General features: G+C 44.1%; 2 protein-coding genes across 3 annotated transcripts in view; both read right to left on the bottom strand.

Annotated features, from left to right (window-relative positions):
- The window catches only part of LOC120844844, a 31,089-nt gene extending 26,480 nt beyond the window's left edge, over window positions 1-4,609 (bottom strand). The window contains exons 1-2 of one of the 2 annotated variants that reach the window (XM_042289526.1): window positions 4,326-4,609; window positions 4,159-4,260 (exon numbers count right to left, since the gene is read on the bottom strand). The gene's annotated coding sequence lies outside the window, so the exon portion shown is untranslated. The remainder of the gene's footprint in view (window positions 1-4,158; window positions 4,261-4,325) is intronic. The other variant, XM_042289527.1, reaches the window with a different exon arrangement.
- A 6,896-nt stretch (window positions 4,610-11,505) lies between these two features.
- LOC115316718 lies at window positions 11,506-24,163 on the bottom strand. The gene is made up of 3 exons (XM_040216816.3): window positions 24,061-24,163; window positions 20,141-20,339; window positions 11,506-11,902 (listed from the first exon to the last, which is right to left on the bottom strand). The coding sequence occupies exons 2-3, from the start codon at window positions 20,322-20,324 to the stop codon at window positions 11,598-11,600; spliced, it is 489 nt and encodes a 162-aa protein (XP_040072750.1). The 5' UTR covers window positions 20,325-20,339; window positions 24,061-24,163; the 3' UTR covers window positions 11,506-11,597.
- Window positions 24,164-24,669: the final 506 nt, after the last annotated feature.

Here is a 24,669-nt window from a genome sequence, read left to right as displayed (position 1 = left end):
ATTAACAAAATAACCGCTAAAGCGACTGGTATGTTGTATTTTTTTGACGCAACTTTAGAAGCTGCCCTCCCAAAGCTAAGGAGACATTGTATTTGACAAATATAACGCCCATTCTTGAGTATGCTTGTGTACTCGGGATCCCCAGATACAGTATCTTTGTGGCAACCTTGAAAGGGCTCAAAACAGAGCAGCGATATTCGTGACTGGAAATTATGATTATACTGTAAGGTCGAGTGTCCTAGAAGACTGTCTTGGTTGGCAGCCGCTAAAATGCCGAAAATTAACTTTACATTTAAAACGCTTTCATAACATTTATAATAACAAAACGGGCATAAACAGGGGATCGTTTCTTCGGCTACCTTACTTCATATCACGTTTTTCCTCTTACCGCTCTCAATGGAACTATCTAGCCGAGTCGCTTGTCATGATATCATCCGACAATGTGTTGTTTCCAGACTTAAAGGGGTACTCCACCGATTTTTCGAGCTACCTCAACTAACTATATTTTCTGACTCCCCGGCCTTTACTCTCTCCGGTATGCTATTTAGAATCGCGAAATTCATAATAGTTATTGCGAAATCGGCAAATGAAAATGATGCAAAAACCAACATTCAAATATACGCGCGCTTTTCAGGGCCGTGACGTCAGTGGCAGGCAGGCTTGCCAGTCGAGCAAGCAGCCAAAAAATTTAATATGCCAATCATTTGTTCCGTGCTGGAGCGCGGGTACTGCAGCGAGCTTCCCAAGCATTCATTTGACACCATGAAACTGCTTCGAATCAGTTTAAAACGAGATCTACAACCCAAAGAGTGAACCCCTGCCTTCCACTGACGTCACTTTTTCATTGTTGCCAGTAGAGACTTCGAGCTTGAAAAACACGGTGAGGACCAAAATTGTAAATTCAATAACTTCGCGAAAAAACAATATTTTGACCTAATATTTGGGATACTATTTTCGCGATGTTTGTTGGTTAGTTTAGCAAAATTTCAAGCAAATCGGTGACAATGAAAAAATCGGTGGAGTAGCCCTTTAAGCCCGAAACACATGTACGACGAAACCTACCGATCCGACGTGCGGACTGCCGGAATGACCTTGGGGGGAGAGGGTTTTCCTAGCATCGGAGAGCGTTGAAAACCCTCGCCTCCGACCGTCGTATTGCGCGGTCGGACGTCGGATCGGACGCTTTCGTCGTACATGTGTTTCACGCTTTAAGCGCGAAACACATGTACGACGAAACCGTCCGATCCGACGTCCGACCGCGCAATACGACGGTCGGAGGCGAGGGTTTTCGTAGCATCGGAGAGCGTTGAAAACCCTCGCCTCCGACCGTCGTATTGCGCGGTCGGACGTCGGATCGGACGGTTTCGTCGTACATGTGTTTCGCGCACACATGCGCGATAAATCCACCCGATCCGACGTCCGATCTGGCAGTACGACTTCCTGATCCGAAAAATTTGGTCGTTTCGGACGTCGGATCGGCGATCCGACATGCCTCCAACCCGCCAGATAGTTTCGCACGGCGGACGGATTGTCGGATGCGTCCAGCCAATGACAGCACAGCTAGCGCGAACGTCATGATGACGTACTGGGTCTGTCGGGACGAACAAGAAAACGGGACGGGCGACGGGAAGCCGGGCGCGTGGATCCCGCTGACCCATTCGAGAAAGATGGCCCCGGCAAAGAATGCAGGCGCTAACGAGAACGAGCTTCTAACTTCGCTCGTGCGAGCTAAACCGTCAATCTGGGACCAGAGATCTGTGAACGCGGACCTCCGCTGGAGTGCTTGGATCTCCTGGGCGGAGCCGAACGGATCGTCGTGTCGCATGCAAGGTCGGAAGCCTGTGTCTCAACTGTCGCGTGCGGCGATTCGGAGCGGCGTTCGGACTGTCGGATCGGAGGTCGGATCGAACGATTCTGCCGTCCATGTGTCTCGCGCTTGCACCCTGTCTCCTGATTTTGTCAAATGTGTTAATAATTGTACAAAACTTACTATTCGTATCTTTCCTGCCACTAGCAAACTTTACGCCACAAACCTAGAGTTCGTTATTTGTTTTTCTCTCGCTGTACTCCCCCCCCCCCCCCCTACTTGCTTTTCTGTAATGCTTTTTGGCGCTGAAGTGTATATTTAATAAATAAATAAATAAATAAATCTTTTTGCAATCAAATCAGAAGGCAAGAAATAGAAACGTAAAGAGGGAAAAATAATGTCGTATTTGAAAAAAAAAAAAAATTCAGATCGCAAAAAGGTTAACACAACTCTTCCCCCCCCCCCCCAAAAAAAAAATAAAAAAAATATGAAGGTTTTGTTTTAGAATGGCGGGGTTTTCATAAACAAAATTGTGGTCAAACTGCAGTAATTTTATTTTCCGCGTTTTTTTTTTTCACTTATCGGGAAATTGATCAAACAACGTGCCATGTTTAAAAATGCATAGAATAATAGAAAATTAGTGTTTTCTAGCTACAGTGATATTAGTCTGATATAAATCAAATATATCTGACGTAGTCTTTTAAAGAAATTGATGTTTTTAAATTAATATTTTATCCTACTTTTGCCAATAGCAGAGCGACCTGGTGTGAAGTGTGTACACTACGTGGCACTGTCACATAAACCAACGATGGGCTTTTGTTTCCCCTTACATTTTAGTTGTTTCCATCAAAACTGCTAGTGCGATGGAAATTGCTCATTGGGGGCACAAACTCGCGCGATAAAAGTTTGACGCTGCTCAATCCTTTTCTAAGGGCGAAAAATAGCTTCGCGCTAACTCCGTTGCACGGTGTACCGCCTGCGTGAGAGGTGCCTCAAACCTTGGTAGCACTACTGCTACTAAATGATAACGACCACTTTACATAATAATTTAATTCGAAGTGAATGTTTCTCCGGTGTTCCCAAAAGACTGGAGAGTTTTTCTCCGAACCCGCGCAAAAGTAGGTGAGCTTTTCTCCGGAAAGCTTTTTCCCGGGATTCATTTTTTCCCACACCCAAATAAGGCGAAAGACTAAGCCACATGCTTTCATAGGATCGAGGGGCTGCAGTACTAAGGAAACTACACTATCCCTGAATACGCAACACAAAATAGTTAACGCCGAGTATAAGGAACCTAGAAACATGATATCACACAGAAAAAAATGTCTCGAAAAAGATGCAGACCGCAAAGAGCACTGTCGGGAAAACAGGAAGATTGATAAGCCTCTTGTCTGGCACAAAAGAAAGGTTCAGCAAACCAAGATTGCGAACGGTTACACTCTATTCTGTTGAATCATAAGGGCAGACGTTACAATCTACGAGCGAGGACAGCACCGATACAGGGTTGAGCGTCCTATAGGATTTGAGCGGGTTTGCCCAGCACGCCAGCTCGAGCAGTAAAAGCGCCGTTTACAGGGCGACATCCCATGACTGCGAATACGCCAGTCGTCCTGTCACTGTCTTGACGTGTTTATATATCGTAAAAAAAAAAAAAAAAAAAAAAAAATGAATAGAATAAAACGGCACGCCCACGGCGAAGTCTTACTTTGGGGACATCTTTTTCGTGCAGTAAGATATCGGCCGAAAGCACTGGGACTGAGAGCTGGGGCGAAGAAAAACACAATAAATAATAATAATAAGATAAATATAATGCTCAGGCTCCCGTCAAACTCCCGTGAACGCAAGCGTAAATAGGGAGTTTTCGTAGATCGTTTTCGCCGTCCCGCAAGGCCCTCCGCAACCCGCTACGATAGCGGGAACTCCACAGTCAAGGCTATCGGCACGCAGGCGCAGTAGCAACTGCTTCGTTGCGGAACGCTTAGCGGAGGGGGCAGCGCGGTCTACGAAAACTCCCTAATGTGATGTTTGCTCCGTCCGTCACTTTACGTTTCTCCTTGACGGTCTCTCTCTCTCTCTCTGTCTGTTTGTAAGTGCACATTCACACAGACACGCACATGCAGGCAATCACTTACACACACAATGCAATAAAAGAGTTTACATTTAACACGACAAGAAAAAATAAAGAAGAAAATGCTGGAGGGGTTAGCATTGGCATATACTATTCCATACAGCAGAAATATTACCCAGCTCACTATTATAGTAAAATGGAAATTGAGCATGATGACAATATTGGGCGCGAGCCTGCTTAATCGTCGCCGGCGTCTGCGACGCAATACAGAAACGCGCGAGCTTACCTCTGCTACGACGTATGTTTTTGTTTTCTTCTTTTTACTTATCCTGTATAGCGGCGGCATTTGCACGCATCAGCGAAGATTTCGGACAGTCGTCGCATCAGCCTGCAACGTTCCGAGCCGGTACATCATCACAGTACGGGGCATGGCCAGTGTTGGAAAAGTCTGACCTGTTCACACCGGAAATGGAAGACCGGGAGGTTTTTGGCGAAGCCACGTACAACCCACGAGCGGAAGCCGGCGGCGAAGATATTTTGAACGAACAGCTGGAACTAACGAGCTTGACAGCGCGGCTGGCGTCGCCAGCACTCTTGGAAAACGCGCTTCGGTGAAACGAAAGAAAAGAGAAAGCGAAAAAAAGAAAGAAGAAGAAATGTCATATTAATCAAAAGCTCGAAGACTTTGTTACATAAGTTCCACGAACTGCAACAAAGTCGGGTTTCTAGCCGATCATATTTTTTTATGTGAGTGGTATGAGGCAAATGGAAAGAAAACGGGTCGTAGCATTGAAGTTCAAATGATCTGAAAAAGCTATAATAATTTCCAAAGCAAATAAATATATATAAAAATATACAAAGAAAAAAAAATCGAGAGCAAAAGCAAAGCGTTAATGATTGCGCTCCTGTATGCGTGGCGCCATCGCGTGACTAAACTGGAAAAGAAGAAATGCGAGTTGGTAAGAAGTGATGCATGCTTCCACCAGATGGCAGCACGTAAGCTTCTACCTCGCAAATCTTCAAATATTGTTTTACGAGTATCTCGTAGCTTCTCTAGTCACGTGGCGTGCATTCGCCATACATCTTGAAGACAGCTTATTTGGAATGCTCACAAAGGCAATTAAAATGGTGCTTTCCTTTCGAGGGCTGAAGCGTTCAGTTCCATCAAAAGTGTACTCGAACGCAGCACAACGAGATCGCAAGCTGTCACGTGATGTCATCATGTTACGTGACGTCAGGGTATCACATCACGTCACAGGGTCACGTGACGTGACACCACAGTTTCTCCCCTAATTTACGAGGAACCGTCTCCGCTTAAGACCGATTCAAAGAGCCGTTCGTTAGAAACGCTTCTCTGCATTTCGCAAAAAGTCCAAGCCAGACAATATTTAAAAAAGAACAAAGAAAAAAAAAATCACACAACTTATTTTGAAGCAAGAATGTTTTATTTTACACCGATTGTATTCTTGGCTATAAAGCTTCATAAAACAAGTAAAAAAAATTAAGCATAACGCTGTCTAACACGCAATTTCCCCGCTAACTTTATCGGGAAACGATGAATTGGTTTATCATTATACACCAATAGGGCCCTTTTCAATAGTGCACGCCAATTTGTAGCTTTTTTGTCAATTATTGGACACGGACTCCGACCATCTATTCTATTGGACACGAGAGGCGTTTAAGCGTTCGGCGTGAGCTCGGCTGATCTCATAACGAGAACGTGCGCCGCGTCAGCATTCGGTCAGGTTTCGCATCCAATCAAACGCTTAGGGCCCATGAAATGGCTGCCGCCAGTGTTGCCTGACAGGGTTTTTTAAGAGTGCTTATTCTGGTTTCTTCCTAATTATAGGGGGCAAACACTTTCCGGCAAATATTTAATGGAAATAAGAAATCAACACGTAACACGCATAACACATTTTACCTGACATTACTAGCACCCCCCCTTCTCATCAAGCACCCCAAAATGTTTGGTTTTTATCTCGTCATTCTTGGGGTCCTTATTTCTTCAATAATTTATAAGTACTGATGAGGATGTTGGCAGTAACTTCACAGTGCTGGCTACAGCGTACCAACTCTTACATGAAGATGAACCAAACATCTATATAGAACTTAGTGTTCGCTAGATACTACTCACTGCACAAGAGGGACGATTCAGAGAGCGCGCATCACAATGATTTGCTCTCCGAGCGTAGCAGGAATGTAGAAACAATGTTTCTAGAGTAGATCCCGTCACATGTCTTTACTCCGGTCGTTTGCAGGCTTGGGAGATGTTCGGCGACTGGGCGATTGTCGAGTTTTTGACAGCATTTCGATGATGCCCTTACGCCCGCAAAATTAGCCCCCTTTGGACCGAAGAAATACGGGGACCTAACGCGCAAGAGCCGCACCAAAATCACTCCATCAACACTGTAACCCGCACTTTGGGGCTGCAAAGGCCTGGAGTGTCATATTCGAGAAGCCCTGGTTACTACCCTCGGCGAAGAAAAACCGACGACGCTGGAGGAGTGGGCCCGTCCAGAGGGCTCTATGAAGCACAGAAAGGCCATAGTTGACTCTGATCCACTACATCAGGAGGGCGGGAACCTATAGGATGTTTTCACGGACGTAATTTCGTCCACCATTTTGTTATTGTGAGCTGTCTGCCGTGTGCCAAACTCAAGCATTCCAAGGATTTACATGACCCCTTAAATGTGTTGAGCACAGAAGCTTATGTGTTACCACGTTGACGCCATCTGAACTGGTTGCGATGTAATCCTTCAAATTAGTAAGTTTGTTTGAAGAAATAAACTAACAACAAAATGGCGGATTGACGTCATGTGCAAACAACCTATACCACGTCATCTAAAACTCGCCCATAGTCAGATTTATCCCTAACCAATCCTACCTAGAAGACAAGCCCTGCGCATGCCGTCATCGTTTTTGGGTCCCCCATGCTGCAAACACACCGGAGCTCGACGAGAGTTGCCCCTAAACAAAAGACGGCGTCCGCCTTGGCGTCACCGCGTGCTATGCGAAGCTCAAGTTCGTCTGCTTCTCTTGCAGGGGATTGTGGTGACGTCAAAAAGAAGCCCAGCTCTGATTGGCTCTGATTGAAAGAGAGGGGATAAACCTCAAGGCAGCTAGCTTTGAGGTCTGCCCACCACTCTTCAATCATAGCCAATCAGAGCTCTCCGTCTTTCTTACGTCACTACAACCCCTGCCCGAGAAGCAGACGAACTTGCGCTCCGCATAGTTTCGCGTTCGTTGTGGGACGCCGCAAGACGTGCCGGTGGCCATGCTGACGCACGTTAAGCGGCGATGCAGGGATCCACTATAGTGAAAACATTTAAAGGGACACGGACAGGGTATTTATGCTCGCCGAGTTTTTATTTTTTATTTTAACATGACCAATAAGAGCCCAACTATACTCAGAGCGCAATTTGCGGCTCCGCCCGAAAAGAGCCGGTCGGGAAATGGCCGGTTTCAGTCGCCCTCACTCTCTTTTTTATGGTCACGTGGCGCTCAAACTATAAGTATCAAAATATATTCAAAGTCGTGGGTCATCTAAGACGCATGTTCAATATTAAAAGGAAAAAAGAAAATGAACCCCAACTTCGTGGCCTCCAAAAATCTCCAAACACGTTGATCGAAAAAAAAAAGTTGCACATATAACAGGAAGTACATTTAAAGGTCATTCTCAATAGGGCGACGTACCGCGGTAGATTATACGATGCGATGGCGGCGCATGACGGATCAACGTTTGCGACGGACGTGGGGCCGGTGATCTGTCGTTCGTGGTACCTGCTAATCGATCGTGGAGTACAGAACATCGAGCGGAAGGGATAAAATTGCGACGCAATCGCGCGTTAAATGGTACACGCAACGTGTCGTCTGCTTCACTGGCCGAAAAAGCGGAGGAAAAAAACAACACAGACGGGTGTAGTCACGTGATTTCCGGCCATGAGCTTCCGTGCTCGTGTCTAATTTTCGGTGTCGAGTAGTTGAGGATGTTTTTTTTTTTTCTTTTTTTTGGGAGGAGGGGGGCGAGGACTGTATCAAAATATGTATTGGACAGTCTCCTGATACCCTATTAAAATCGCCTGGCAAAATACAAAAAAAAACAACAAGAAAACATCAATTTCTTTGGGGTGTCAATAGGCGAGGGTCTTGTCTTCTAAAAGGGATTGTTCCTAACCCACTGACCCTACGCAAACGTACGCCTACCGCCTTAGGAGTATATACAAGGTGATCTGTTGTAATGGAAACAGAATTCTTAAAAGAGAGTGCAGACTTCTACCTGAACGCCGTCTTCGCTAAGTGTTTCTCGACGGGCAATATGGAAGCGGATAACCGCCACAGTCTGTGGAGTAGTGAACTAAATTTCGTTAATTATATGTTTAATTAGCGACATATACACATTACTTCAATTACGAACTTACCGAGTCATCGAAAACCTCCAAATCAGTCAATTTCAGGTGGACTTGAAGCAGGTGGAAAGCACTCGGCTGCGCCAAAGTTACCACTTGTGCAACAGGCACAAGGCTAGCGGTGCGTCCAGGCCGATGATCACTTTACTATCCGCGTTCACGCACCGCTAACCTTGTGCTATGTTGCACGAGTGGTAATTTTGAAGCGCAGAATTGCTTTTCATGCGCTTCAAGTCCATCCGACAGCTAATTTAGGGGTTTCCGACGACGCTCGGCAAGTTTCTAACTTGAACCGTCTGTTTATTCTCACCAATTAATAATTAATCAACTTACTTTAGTTAATTGTTTTACTTAACCTGAGGAATAATCCCATATATTATCTCCCCCTGACCGTATAACTCACCCGCATAAACTGAATTACTTTACCTTTCACAAATTTTTGTAAAATAAATATGTTGGAATTAAAAATTAAACTCTCTCTACAAAGAGCGGATGGACCCCTTCAGGACGTAAATACATTCTTCTCTTTTTCGTTGACATGCGAGGCACAGTCAAATGAGCTATACATGACTTGCACTGACGTCACATTGGCGGCCATTGTGGTATCCATGCTGCTGAGCGCACCTTCGGCAGTATGGATTTCGCGCGATCGAATTAGTTTCTCAAGTAGGAATGACCCAAATTGACCATAGCGCATTGCCATAGCACGGGTTAATGACGTCACCTGCGAGCCATGTGTAGTCTGTTGTAGCTCAAGAAATGCAGGGCAAGCCCCTCTCACAAAGTTACCTGGTCGCCATGATTGGTGGTTTCCTCCTCTCCAGCGTTCACTCTGCTAAAGTGGAAATAGTGGAGGGCTTTGCGGGACGAGCCTGTCCTGCTTTTCTTAACCTGCAACGTACACACACACACCAACAGAAATCTCTGACGTCATGCCACGGCGGTGGCGCTGCCGTCGGCACGGCGCATATGCTCCATGCCGACGGCAGCGCCACCGCAGCAGGGTTACGTCCGAGTCCTCTGGGCGCCGCCTTCTTGCTGCTGGCGTGGGTAAATCGTCTGCTATAAACCTTTTCATTTCAGTAGTTGCCTGACCGGCGGGTAGAGGGCGCTGGCGCACTCGCCGCCATTAGGTTGCTTCAATTTGGTCGGTTTCAGTTTCAACGTGCACGCGATTGTGATACTGTTTCATGACACTTTCGATTGATTTTCCGATATAAATTTCGTTCTTGTAGCGCACAGCGAATGAAACAATAGTAGTGAGCCACTTAGCCAACCACGAAGTGGTTTCGAGCTTAAGTTGCGATCTTTTTTTACGAACACTATATGCGTCTGATTCCGTCCGTCGTTAGTTTCGGCCAGGTTCGGCGGTGTAACAACTGTGCTGATGCACAGGTGGGAGTACCATTGTCCACGGCGTACCCGCAGACACTAATTTCCAGAAGAAAAAAAAAATAATGAAGAGCAGGACAAGCTCCGCCTGCAGCGTGCGCATGTTGCCTGCCGCTGTGCTTTGGCTGTGCGTGCACTGAGCGGTAGGGAAGGTAGATAGCTCGCGCTCAAGTCGGAGCTGCTACTGATAACCTTATATTCTAACAGACTGTATTTCATGAGGTTTTAGTGAAAAAGCAGGTCGATAAGATGATTAACGATCTGCTCAGTCACCAAGAACAGATTAACTGACAAGTTTACTGTTCGATGTTTGGTTTCCGTACACCAACCTCTTCTAACTTCGAGACTGGAAACGTCTTTCATAATGACTAGAAAAGTTTCATATGATCACGTAGATAATATAAAAAAGTGATATTGTGTCGGCCTGTTTTATTTAAAGAAATTAAGCGCTCAAGAAATATTTTGATAGACCAGCCTAGGCTGACTAGAAAATTTCTTTAATCAAAGTACTCATAACAGCATTTAAAAATATTGGCCTTATTAACTAAGCGTTTTGTTATATGGACATTTGCTTACAACATTCTCAAGATATGAGAATGGTGAGATAAGTGAATGCCAGACTTCAAATAAAGTCTGATATTCATCTTCCGTAAAATTTGCCGAATGAAATTGAAGAGCGCAAAAGAAATGATCTCCGATAAGTTTGGCTGAAGTCGAACGCCAGGCGCCAACCAATGGACCTGTGCAGAAAGCTGTTCACTGATTTGAAACGATGCGCTTTGCACATTTTGACGTCACCAGCTACTAAAAGTAGCTGCCTTTTCGTCGTCGACAACCGGCTATACTCGGGTGATTTTCATGCTGAAGGATTCTTTTCGGCGTCACATTTTGTGAATCAAAGGCACTATCAAGCTGTCTGTGACAGTTTCTTACGCGGGGAGTCCACATTTTTTTAATATAATGTTTAATATAACGTTATATTTAAAAAAATGACTTAAAACTGAAAGACTATGGACATGGGACGAAGCACGATATACAATTCCGTGGAATTCATAAATAAACCGATAAAGCGAATGCTTATATCGCACACGCGAATAAGAACGTAAAACAGATATAGGTGTGATATTGCGAACAAACAAGTTGCCTAATGTTAAGGTACCATTATTTCTAGCATAAAAAATATGTCAAACTAAACGTTTTTTCCCGCGTCTTGTCCACAAGTTCCCTAGAGTAATCAAAAGAAATTGGTTTCGATCTGTTGTCAAAACAGCATGCTTTCAGGAAAAAACACGCGGCTAATTACGCTGAGTGTTTTTGTTTCCTTCCTTGACACCGCTTGACACCAATGCGCACTCATATATATAATAACATTGGGCTTCCTATTGCAAATGTTCCGCCCTTATTAAAAACCAAACCTGAGTTCTCATAAGTTATTGGCATTTAAACCCTCGAGGCTCTCTTCAAGTCATATATGTATTCAATGTGCGCAAGTGCTAACGCTCATTCCTGTTCCTATAATGCCTTTCCACACGTATCCCGCACACGCCGACGGTAAAAAAATATTCGAAACGTGTTACAAAATTAACTACAGAAGTTGCGCGCATAATGATGTAATACAATTGCATGGTAAGTATAAGTATCGGACGACACTTTACGGAGTAAGGCAAGAGACGCGGTGAAACGCGATGAAAAACACGAATTCAACGCATCCGCCAAGGAGCGGATGGGAGAGCGGAGCAACAAGTTGAAGCAACCTAATGGCGGCCGCATCACGTGATTCCAAGATGGCAGCGCCCATGCGGCGGAGGGTGAAAAGGTCTATCCCTGCCAAGGCGTGTCCATGGTTGGGAGACTGCCGCCCAAACAAAACATGTTTGCCCCCACAGAAGCCAGACCAGCTTTTGAAACTTGCACACGTCCATAGGACTCATATCCTGGTCACTTGGCTGGGAAACGGAAAAGTTTTGGAGGCTTCATCGTACGATGGCGGAGGAGTGGCACCGGATACTCTTCTGCCCGCCTTGGAGGCTGCCCATGATTCCTTGATGACATCCTCGTAAAGGGGCGGCAACACTGTCCACAGCTCCGTGTGCTGTCCCAAGTTGCCAGATGTTGTCCGGTGACAAAGCTGGCCGTGAAAGCGCTTAATGTAGACGACAACTAAGCCGACAGCGAAGAATCCCGAAACTACGAAGCCGATGATCAGGAATGGCTTTCTTGATACAGAGTTCCCTGCAACAGACAAGAAGGGCGGTCTTCATTCTTTTGTACACTGAAACACTTCTTTTAAAACATAATCTATTCTATGGGGTGGCATAAGCGGATCCTCCGCTGTGAAACGAGCCGGAAAGATCGACGCCTGCGCATAGAATGCTCAAAATTTGACCGAATGTGCACTGAGCACGTCAGCTTTGCCGTGTGAAATTTCCAGGCATAGTTCTTTTCTTGTCAAAAATTAGAGCAACAAACTTTCCAAAATAAACGTGGCCACGTTCAGACGACCGAGTTAGCGACGCTATTTAATTGTGGCGCCATCTTCCTACAGGCGCAGCGAGCAGACAGCGGACCAACTCAACTCGGAGCCAGAGTTCTGGCTCCCAGTTGTGAACGATGCTCATATTTCTCGAATTATTTTGCCACTTGCATTGACTAGAAAGAAAAAAATCTAAGGCACATTTTGTTCAGTTTTTAACGCTAGAGATCGACTTTAAGTAGAATTTAGCGAAAGTACTAGAATCGTTTCATGGCCCCTTTATTATGGACCCGGATAATAAAGATATCCCGCTTTATGGAGACCATTTTCAACGACAAAGAAAAAAGAATACATGCATCTTTGTCTCCTTATTATGGACAACTCACATAATGCACGATTTTCTGAGAAAACGGAGCTGTCCATATTAACGAGACATCACTGTATACCTGGTGTTTAATTTTAATCCGAACATGAAAGGGGGAGGGGGGGGGGAGGGGTGAGGGGACACTACTGCTATCTTTACAGTGTATATATCAGTATCGGAGGACATTAAATGAGGGGATAATCGTGACGAAAATAATCCTTAGAGAAGGCGAACAAGAGGGACAAAGGACAAACACAAATCTCCATGGCACACCTAGGTGTCGTCATGTCAAGTTGACCAATTAACTAAAAATTGTTAAAGAAATATATTATTGCTTTTAGGATTCGTGTTGGAGTCGCAGTATTGGCGGAAGTTATTAAAAAAAAAGGTCAGACCAATTTAATGAATTAAGAAAAAGGAATAGTTCTTTAGTTATTAATCAATATATTTTTGCGTTTTTTTCGCCCAACTTGCGCGAAAAAAGGGGGTACCACTAAGCCTCGCCCAAAATACCGCTTTGAACAGTGACATAATCATTTGGGTCACGTCTTCACTGTGTCGTCAGCGCACCCACCAAGGACACGCTGCCAATGTAGCGACGACATGATTAAAACGACAACGCCATTCTTCCAAGCATCATAGTGGGCTCTTTTTGAGAGGCCCATTTTGAGTGCAATTTTTGAATGCGGGCGAGAAACCCATAAGTTTATTAATTAATATTTCAACAACCGTTACATTTCCGGAAATTTTTTTAAATTGTTCTATCCTCTAATAGAAATCGTTTTTAATAATGCTATTCCAATATGTCCTCTAAAATAATATTAGAAAAGTTGATAAAAAGATTTGAGTTATTTAGTCAACTTACATTGTGACGATTATCCCCTCGTATAATGTCCGTCGAGCCTGATTAATTCAAGATGAGGACAAAACTCGTTTAACTCTTGACACCTTTTTTTTTTTTAATCTGTTCAAATTAAATTGAAACGCCCTGTGTTTGAATGGCTACACCAGCAGTTTCATATCTCGTGTTGCTCGGCGTAAAGATCCCCCTCATTGAGACCTTCAGCCACAGCACAGCACACGGCCTCGCCCACACGCAGGCATCAGTAGCGAAGCGCTGGCGCGTACGCCGGGAAAAGAAGGTATTCAGGTGCCCTACAAGCCGCTATCATCACTTGGACGTTTGATGCCGCGGCCAAAAGATCGTCCCCCTAAAGAAAGAGCGCAGGGTGTTGTGCCATACGCAGGGTTCTCTGCCAGCCACATCGATGAAACAAAAAACCTCACAGAAGTAATTTGACAACACAAAAACGATGTGCGCAGATTCGATCGCGACCGGAACGCTGTTGCGGAGCTCTGTGAGGACAACGACAATCGCATCGACTTTGAAAACACCCGCATCGTAAATGTTGAGACGAACTTTCGCCAGCGGCTTTTTCTAGTTCGTCTGCTTCTTGAACGGGGGTTGCTGTGACGTCAGAACGCCGAGCTCTGATTGGCTCAGATTAAAAGGATTCTGGGTAGACCTCAAGGCAGATAGCATTGAGGTCTATACACACTATCCTTCCAAACGAGCCAATCAGAGCTTGGCGTTGTGACGTCACCGCAACCCTTGCGCAAGAGGCAAACGAACTTGCTCTCCGCATAGGCCCACTAGCACATTACCGCAATTATACGTTAACGGACTGTCACCTAACAAACAATTAAAAAAAAGAAAAAACCTTTACCGTATACAGAAGAAAACGAAGCTCCTGTCCCCAATCTGTAAATATTCGCTCCTGAAGAAAAACGAAGACGGTTTTGAAGCGCTAGCACCTCGTTAAGGCCCGTTCCCACTCTTGCGACCTCTTAGAACTGGGTGCCTTGAAACATCTTACAACGAGAGGACACACTGGCGCCATCTACAGGGTAGCAGTGTAAACTTGGCGGTCCGGCATATTTTCTATTTCTCTCGCGCATTATTCTTTTTTTTCTTGGCTCGAAGAACTTTTGTCGATGTTATAAACGAGCCTTTGCTATAGGTATTACGCACATTTGACCTCGGAAATCCCGCAAAATCTTCGCTCTTGTGAAATGCAGTTCCATGGTCACCACATAGATGGCGCCAGAATGTCAGTGTGTTCCCTCGTCCTAAGAAATCTTAAGAGGTTTCAACAGGACTCGTCTTACTCGGTCGTGCTGGGTTGCAAGAGTGTGAACGGGCCTTTATAGGATTTGGTTGGTGATTTTATTCAATTTTCTAACGACGTATATGGCGTGCTCACAGTCGCTTCCCGTAACGCCCTCCATCTGACCGAAGAGAGTCATACGAGTTCGCCTTCAGCGTTCGGCTGGAAGAGACGTGCTCTGTCATTGGAATGAATCCCTGCCGTAAGCTGTAGCGACCTTCGCATCCAATCACTGTCGGGGGCTGGCCTCCGACAGGCAACGTCGAAAATCGACGACAACGACCTTGTTGTCTGTTGTCGCTGATAGGCTAAGAACGGCAGGGAAGAGACTGAGTCGCCCCGGCTCCAAAGTTACCAAAACGAAATTCAACGTCTCATTTGTGCTCTAGGCGTAATGTCCGACCTACCACTGGACTGCTGCTGAGATTGGGGAGTGTTGAATTGTCCTTGGTTCCGCTGGTGTTTCTGCGCAAAGTACCATTGTCGTCGACATCGATCGAAGCAGCCTTCAGCGCCCATTCAGCTGTCCTAGTCGGTGGGCGACATAGCACCCAAGGCATGCGGCCACGCGCTAACCGGTTCCTGCTCGCATTTCAGGTTGGTAAAAAACATTGCTTTACCAAAGTAAAAAGCAGCAGACCCTTTTGCTGTTTACAAACATGAACTGCCGCTTGCGTTCCAAGCGACTTCCAGTCGCACCGTCTATGCAAGCCTGCGGAACTTGCTAATGTCACCAGTGCTCGAAAGCATAAACGCTACGCGGACAACGAAGTTGGAGGTTGAACGAGGGCCTTCGGCTGTACAATACAACATCTTAGAGGGGGCAAGTTGGTTTACAAGAATACTCAAAACATTTGGACAGATCTCGCACTCCTTCGTTCTTTTGGCATTCACCTAGATAAACGTTTCATCTACATTTCAAGCACCGGCGTTTAGGTGGCCTTTGTTTATTCCTTTTATAAACCGTTTGCCACAAAAAAGCGGTCTCTTATGTTTGCCTTGTGGTGCTGCCACGCTCGGGTGCGTTCTGAAAGTGTGTTGCGGCTTGCTTTGTTTCGCTTTGTATTTTTATCCTTTTACTCAGCGGTGATGTAGAGGGAAACCCCGGTCCGCTGGCTAAGCAGCGGATGAAGGAAATCCTTGATGGCCAAGAGGCCCTGAACTGTAGCAGAAGCTCCAAAGAGAGATTAGAGCAGCATATTACAAAACTATTGAAATGGCTTCACCCATTCAAACTAAAGTCGAAGCGATTTCAGATTCTGTTCCCAAGCCTGAAGCGTGTGAGAAGTTTTTTCAGCACCTCAGGAGCCAAGTCTTGACGTTGAGCGGCAGAATGATAGCTCAGATAACAACAGCCCAAGCAATCTAATAGTGTACAGAAGGGACGAGGGCGTGCCTGAAACCAACGCTCAGCTAAAAGAAAAGGTGATCGTAGTCATTTTTGAAAAATAACTAAGTGTAAAGATATCTTCCACTAAAAAAAAAAGAAAAAGAAAAAGATTGGTTTGTAAGACAGCAGGCAGGGAAACCTCGGCCAGTACTTATAAGATTTCCTTCTCGTGGGGCAAAAAAAGAAGTCATGCGGAATGCGTACAGCCTGAAAGGTTCTGTTTGTCTTTATCTGATGACCAATCTATGGAAGTAACGTAAAAACGTCATTTTTGAGCATGCGCGAAAACTAAAAAGGAGGATCAAAACAATAAGGCCAAATTAAGTTATGAAAAACTTATAATAAACGGAAAACTAAAAAGGAGGATCAAAACAATAAGGCCAAATTAAGTTATGAGAAACTTATAATAAACGGTAGCCTGTTCACTTGGGATCCTGGAAAAGAGGAAGTTGTCGCTTTGGAGCGTACTTGACGAACTGATGTTACAAGGAATAGAGATCAGAGAAATGTTATAGTGATGGTATTGAACTGCAGAAGTGTGAAGAATAAAGGGGAATATTTGTCAGGATTCACTAGCTCTGTGCAAAGATAGTCCTTGAAGCGGAGTCTTTGTTATATGGTTCTTTATTTGATTACGAGGTATTTCCTGGCTCCTGTAACGCCTATAGAAAAGATAGGTTATCACAGGGGAGGGGTATTCATACTGGTGCACAGCTCCTTGAGAAGCTATCAACTAGATGTTTCACGTAATACTGTTGAATCACCGTGGTGTAGTGTTGGTTTGCCTGATAATAACCATTTCATTGTGAGAGTGCTCTACAGACCCCCTAACTCGGATCCTGCTACTAATGAGGTACTTCACGACCTAGTATTTAGCATTTCCAATTATTGTGTCGTGACTGGTGGCGATCTTAATTTACCAGATATGGCGCGGAGCGATGAACACTGCACATTTAGAACCATGAGTCGGCTGAACCCTGATCTTAAGTGCAGGGTAGACAGCTTAGCTTTTGCTCAATATCTCCTTGAACCTACACGAAACTCAAACATGTTTGACTTGATCTTTTGTAAGTACCCAACCGTTGTTAAAAACAAACAAACACAAACACACACAAAAAAAGAACAACACCAACAACAAAAAACGACGTATTATTTGGTGTTAGTGACAAAAGTGCTGTTGTTTCGACCCTTAGCTTTCGGGTTCCTCTCAAAAAAGTTAGCACAAATAGAAAGATGCTTTACGAAAAGGAAGAGGTGCCCGCAATCTGACGGAGGCTTATTGCGGAGAAGGCGCCGTGTAACCGAGCTTTTGGTTGCACGTCAAAAGATCCCCAGGTGGTCCAAATTAATCCTCAGTCCTCCGCTGGGGCGTGCCAGATGCCTGTCGTTGCTTTGGCACGTAAAACCCTCAAATTTGACTTTTACGAAAAGGAAGATTATGAAGGGATGAGCTTCAAGATACACAATAATTTTATCTGGTTTGAATGTCTTGCAGAGGAAATGAGTGTGCATGATGCATGGGTTTTATTTAAACAGAGAATTCTCAGCTTAACAGAGAAATACACTGCTAGCACAGACTCATCGAATCTAAAAGAGAGAAACTATGGATCACCGGTAGCCTGCTCCGTCTGATAAAAAAGCGCAAGCGTGTGTTTGCGCGGTAAAAAAGAACGGTTCAGCACAAAGCCTAGATAAGCAAAAATAACTCACGTTGAAGTATAAAATTACAGCAAGGCAAGCAAAATAAAATTACATACAACGGCTGGAGGATGAGATAAAAACTAATAATAAGCAGTTTTAGAAATATATAAGGTGTGCGGCGATGATCAGCGAGGTATAGTAGATGTCGTAATAACGAAACGACCACCGGTGATCAGCAAAAAGCAGAAGCCTTCAATAAATATTTTCAGTAAGTGTTTTTTACCTACTGATACCGTAACCTCTGATAGATGCTCGAACTCGTTCAGCGTAATGCCACCAATTGAACTTGGTGTAGGAGGTGTGTTGGGACTTCTAAAAATAATATTGATAAAACTAAAGCATTAGGCCCAGATGGGATCTCACCGAGAATATTAAAACCTCGTGCAGACGGAATTCCCTCATACCTTATAAATTGCAGGCCGATTTCACTAAAGTATATATGTTTTAAATTACAGGAGCATGTTTAATACTCGAACATCATTAATCACCTTAGCTTTAATAATTTTTTCTTTGAGTCGCAACACGGGTTTCGAGAGGGATATTCATGCACTACGCAACTGACCTAGCTGTAGCACGATATGGTAACGAATGTTTGCGGAGGCGGACAGATTGACTGTGTGTTTCTAGATTATATATAAAAAAAAAAGCATTTGACACATTATCACACTCACTGTTATTACACAAGTAAGAGCTCCTAAACTGGCATACTTAGGCGGATAAAAGCATATCTATCATCACGTCGTGAATGTGTTATTTTTAATGATGAAACTTCTAATTTTAGTGAGGTTACATCTGGCGTTCCGCGAAAGTCTGTTTTGGGACCGTTGTTATTTTTTATATCTATTAATTATATTAAAGATGGTCTGAATTTGGAGATACGATTATTTGCACATGAATGTGTCGTTTTGCACATGTATAACAGACGATGAGAACCCCACACGGTTGCAGGTTTACCTGAATCGAATAGAGCAATGGTGCAACAAAAAGTGGAAGATGGAGCTCAATGTTAAAATATATGTCCATGTTAGTTTTACTCGCCAAACCAAGACGAAAATTGAAACGCTTTATAAGTTGAATGAGGAAGTTGTACCCAAGAGCCAAGCAGTCAAATATTTAGGTGTCACACTATCAGCTGACTGCACTTGAAACGCTCACATTGACGATATTGTGATGAGGGCCGGCCATGCACAAAAATTCTTGAACCGAAATTAAAAAAAAAAAGTTAACTAAAACTATTAAAGAGCTCGCCTACCTTAACTCTGTACGACCAGTTTTGGAGTAAGCCTGCACCATCTGGGACACATTCGCAGAAAAAACCATGTTGCTGTTCTAGAGCGAATTCAAAATCGTGCAGTTCGATTCGTCCTGACCCTGTCCGACCATTTTGAGATGATGATTAAGCTTGATTAAAGAGTTAGGACAATATCCATTGGCACGACGACAAAAAAAATTGCGCCTAAAGCTTTTCTACAATCTCTATTTTATTACAAGATGCATTGATAGCGGATCCTATTTATTACCTCCAAATTACACATCCAAAAGAAATGATCACGTGCATAAAAAATACGGGAACTTCGCAACAGGACGAAATTGGGCAAAAATTAGTGTTCTGTAAAATCTTCTAAGGGCTGGAATGACTTGTCTTGTGAAAGTGTTTGGGCGGCAAATGCTGAACTGTTTTTCTCGTGTTTATTCGCCCCCTACAATAATGCCTTATGGAGCTGCAGGACCACCATGAATAAAGAATAAATAATAGACCAGCAGGCTACCTAGGCGTAATGCCCGACCTACAGACCAACAGGCTACCTAGGCGTAATGTCCCACCTGTAGACCAACAGGCTACCTAGACGTAATGTCCGACCTAGAGACCAACACGCGGCTCCGGCGTCTGGTCGCTGCGGTGGCGCTGCTGTTGACATGGCTCATTCGCAAACGCTTTGATTTGCGCAAATCTGGTTTGTGCGCACCCGGGTTGCCCACACCCGCGTGGGCAAACTCGGGCTTGCTTGCAAACAACGCGTTGGCCTATAGTCTGTTGCAGATCAAGGACTGCGGGACTAGCTCCTCCCATAAAACCCTATTTCAACTTTTACAGAGTGGATGCTCGAAAGAAGGCGAGTGGAGAGGAGAAGATGCAACCATGGCGAGCAGAGAGCCCTGCGGGAGTGCCTTGACCTGCCGTTCTTATCTTGGTCCGGATAACACCACTAACACACTGTTTACAAACGACGCGTGCGCACAAACCAGATTCGAGCGAGATGAAGCATCTGCCCAGGCGCTGCGCCAATTGAATCGCTGCGTAGAAACACTACTTGTAACAAACGCGGGGACGATATGATCACAAGGGCGTTCAGATAAACGCAGGTTAACGTACATTTGGTCCGTAGTGGATGCCTTCTCGCTCGTACCAGTGAAGTCAGCTCGTAGATCGTGGTCGAATTGCACGGATAATCGGACCCATTGGCAGGAAGACAAGCACTGACCACGTGGAGTATACAGAGCAGCGCTAGCAGAATCGCCGTGCAGGACGTTCGCTGTCCGGCTTGGGTGAGACGCATTACTTGTGCTCGGGGCTAGAAAAGAGTGACACAACCGAGGTTCAGATTCCAATACATTTTCTGTACAGTCATTTAGGCCACTCGGAATGTTTACGGAACGTTTTAGGGAATGGTTTGCGACCTTCTCCCCAAGAAATGTGGAGCGCTTGCCCGCGTGCCCATTTACAGTTTTAGAACGGGGGGCCCCAATGCTTTGTTTCCTCCGAACTGCTTGAGGGCGCCGCACCGCGTATGCTCAGAACATCTACGTTTTCGCAGTGCAATGTCCCAAGCTGCATGGGGGACCCAAATCGTTGCGGCCCTTTATTATAAAAAAAAAAGAGCCCTATTGTCTTGCGCGCGCAAGAGCGAGCTAGGGTTCGCAAAATTGTAATACAGTATAATTGCGATACAGTATATCGCTAAAGACACGCTACATCATTTTGTGGTGTGATACCACTGTTTTGTAAACAACTGAGTATAAAGAGAAAGCCGAACGTATGCGTATACATGCTGATACCTTAACGCAGTGGTTTTGAACCATTGATGTTTCCCGTACCTTTTAGTGAATCGGTGGAGATGATGGAAGACCCCGTTTGTGGTAAGAAGAAGGGAAAGGTATAGGTTAACTGTGATAATGATTTAAGAAGCGGATATAACTAAGGGCTAGTGTGAAGTAGACTTGTCTTATTGACATCCACACGAGAGAACTCACCCGGAAACTAAAACGTCTTAGAAATCTGAAAAAAAAAAAAATATATTTCCGCATTGTTTGTTATGGCGTCGGAAATGGTTGGACTAATGTCTACTCTTCTTGTTTTTCCGCCAACTGTCGCTGCGAAATCGATTGCACAAACATTACAGCGGGAAAACAGCCTGTATGAAAATGCAAGACATTGGTTTTCCGTTATGCTGGCAAAAATTCGGTTCCTGCGGTATTTCTGTAAACTGGAGTTTTTTGACGCATACGCCTTGATTGCTGTAAAGGCGGTGCAACGCCCGGTCGCCGAGATCTGTGAAAGATTACGCAAAGTTCATAATCTTTGATTTTTGATGAGCGAGCTTTTTCTTAACGTGAAGGTGAGTAAACCCGCCTCCTGAAACCTTATGCTGCCCGGCTATCGGGGAAAAAAAAAGCGTCATGATTGGAGAGAAGCGAGAAAATCAATATTTACATTTCTGTGGTAGTTCATTTTTGCGCATTTGTCGCACTAAATGATGGTAAATCTGGACATCAAAATTAAAAAGACGGTTCCCAAATATGATGTGATCAACGGCACACGCGATAAAATATATGAGTGTCTGCAAATGACTACATTACTTTAAAAGTACCAAATAATTCTAACGATATCATTTTTTTCCAAACTGACAGAGACAAAAAAATTCGTACAATGTGACAAGGAGATGATGAGCATAAACATTGAGGTGCTTTTTTACAAATAAACTTTACTGGGAAATAAACATGTCCCACTTCTGTATATGCTTATTCAGAATAATAAAATAATTAAGATTACATCAAATGCAAAGTACATAGGTTTCGGTTTTATTATGCGCCGTGTCTTCTCGTGCGAGGTTTATGTCTAAATTATAGTTTTAATGGAGTATGCATACTTATTGGAAAATTTTAACGGTCTTCAAGGCAAAAAGGAAGCGTTTTAGGTTATATTTACTCGCTTATGCATTAAATACGTATCCACTGAATTAGTGAACCAACATAAAAATTTTGTTTTTAAAAGTTATCTTTTAAGCAGCAAAACAGGCGTGAAAGTGATCCCAAATCGGGAGTCACTTAGTGAACGCAGGCCAGCTTTTAAGGAAAAAAACAAACAAACAAATAAAACAAATTTACATCACTTCTACAACAAAATAATCTAAAAAAAATTGGAATGCGACTTTAGAGCCCAGAGCAATCTTTTGATATAACGGGAGTAATGAACCACTTGCGCCGAATCTGACCATACTCCTGTCAAGCTGATATGTGTTTTCTAGACACATTGAAGACGGATCTTGGGCAGATTTTTGAAGTTGCATTTGACAAATAACGCGCTTTTTATATTCCCGTTTGCATTTGACGAATAACGTATTCTAGGGTGTGCGCATAGTGTTTCTTATGCAAAGGACACATACCTACGGCATAGATCTCACAAGAGAGCCCCTTTAAAACAACGGTCACCTCCCCCCGGGCTCTGATTAGTACTAGGGGAAAAACTCTTGTAGACATATTTGATTCAAACCTGTTCGCACCTCCCTAGTTCGTTTTTATTATAGGAGGTACGTTGATGTACCCTTGTTTCAGAAATCCCCTGCACTAATGCGGTTGGTAATGCAGGTTTTCTTTTGAATCGATACATGAACGTGCACCCTACACTAGAGACAACAACAACTAAAAAGACGCGGGATGTGGCGAGTATCGACCATGCTATTATAGCGCCACAGTCCATGGGACTACTGAATTAGCCGGTAAGAGCACCCGAATCACGAATAAACCAAATTCCCAAATCACGAATAAGAAGGGTGAACACAATTGGACACCCCTTGCGTTTATTACGTTGTGAGCTACTGAGTAACACAGAAGCTTTAAAAAATTGTTCTGATACGGTAGCCGGAGGTGTCTAAAAAAAAAGAAGAAAACAACAGAAAAAAAATTATCGGGCAACGACATAAACCTATTGTATCAGGAGAGGTTTTTTTTTATCTTTCACGATGAAGCTCCAATATGTTTGTACTCTTAAATGACTGAATTAAAATGACGACCACATATACCGAACTTTCCGGATTATGGCCAGCTGACGATGCACGTGTAAAACTTAAAATCTGAGAATTTACGCGGTGCGTACTATCTAAGGCTGCACTATACAATTTTTTTCTTTTCTAGATCGTTTACTATGGCTGGATGTGACGGGTTTTGTGGACGACGGGCAGATTTGTACTGTACTTATATAGAGTAATCACATTACTTGTAATACATTACTTTTTTGAGGAATGTTGTAGTCATTTCAGTACATTGATTGGGAAGTAATCGCGAGAGCCATCTGGATACTTTTGGAAGTACTAATATTACTTGTAACCGCTACTATACCCCCTCCCCCCCCCCTTTTTTTTGTCTTATGGCGCACTTTGTACAAGCTTCTACCAAAGGGTACTAAAACTAAATCTCTGACAGAAGGAGGCTTGGTTTACCGAAATTGGTCGATTAAGAAGGTGAGTAGTTGATATTTCGGTGATTCTAATCCATTATTAGACAGTACGCAACATCTTCGGACCGGCCGAAAGATTTGTCGTTTTGAGTGTAAAGTAATCAGAGAGGCAACGGTACTTTTTCAAGTGACAGCCAATTAATTGAATACTTTCTAGCCTAAATGATTGTAATTTAATAGATTACATATAATTTGGAAGGGTTCGGAGAATACGCCAACTCTCGACAGTTCTTATTGAGGTGGACGTTTTGAGGTACTTATTTGCGTGCTTAAAACACCCAAAAAGGACAAGAAGAGCAAAACATTTATAGTGGATTCATGCAGGAGCTGGAATTGCAGCCTCACATATTGAATGTAACGTCATCCTGTACGAACCTTTCAGAACCAGTTCAATCTGCTGTGGACTGCCTGAAACAAATCGGTTTTGCCAGTTCCGAAGATGAAACGAAGCTACAAAGAAAGGTTCGCTGCCACGAGCAATGACTACGAAATCGACAACACAGCCTTATACTTTCTTTCCAGGTAAACAACCAGAACAACGATAAGCCAACGCTACTCACCAATTGTGGATATGTGTCCTCATTCGCGTCTGACCGTCAATACGTGACGACTGGCCGTTGGACGACTGATACGTATACACAGATGCCTTCGACCAGGCAGCACCGGTTCGAAATCTATCAGACAATCACGCTGACACGCACGGCATTTTGAGTGATATCCGCTCAGTATCTCGCTTACAAGGCGTGAATGCAACCCCCATATCGTGCACTTAAGCAGCGCAGTCTTTTGGCTTGAGGCAGATACAACATAGAGGCTCTGATAAGCAGATACAACTTAGAGGTTCTGATACTTAGGTTTACAGCAAAAGCTGCTGGGCGCCGGTGCTTTGCTGCTAGTGTTGTGTACTTCGGCCCTTCTTTTAACCCCGAAGAGTGTGCAAGAGGTTTACTGCGCCACTATTCTTCGTTTCAGTTGTTCTGTCGCAACCGACGCTACGGGATAATGAGACCGACCAAGCAGCCTCAAAAGCGCAAGTCACTGGGCCTTTTCTGTTTACGATTCTTTCAGCGATGAATTGAACACGGACAGAAACATGACGAACACGATGATGGTGCGCTTTTGAAGCTGTCTGATTGGTCCCATGAGCTCGTAGCGTCGGTTGCGCCGCG

Source organism: Ixodes scapularis, unplaced genomic scaffold (assembly GCF_016920785.2).
Source record: "Ixodes scapularis isolate PalLabHiFi unplaced genomic scaffold, ASM1692078v2 PGA_scaffold12__126_contigs__length_90152505, whole genome shotgun sequence".
Lineage (NCBI taxonomy): Eukaryota > Metazoa > Arthropoda > Arachnida > Ixodida > Ixodidae > Ixodes > Ixodes scapularis.
This window is presented reverse-complemented; position numbering and strand designations above follow the sequence as displayed.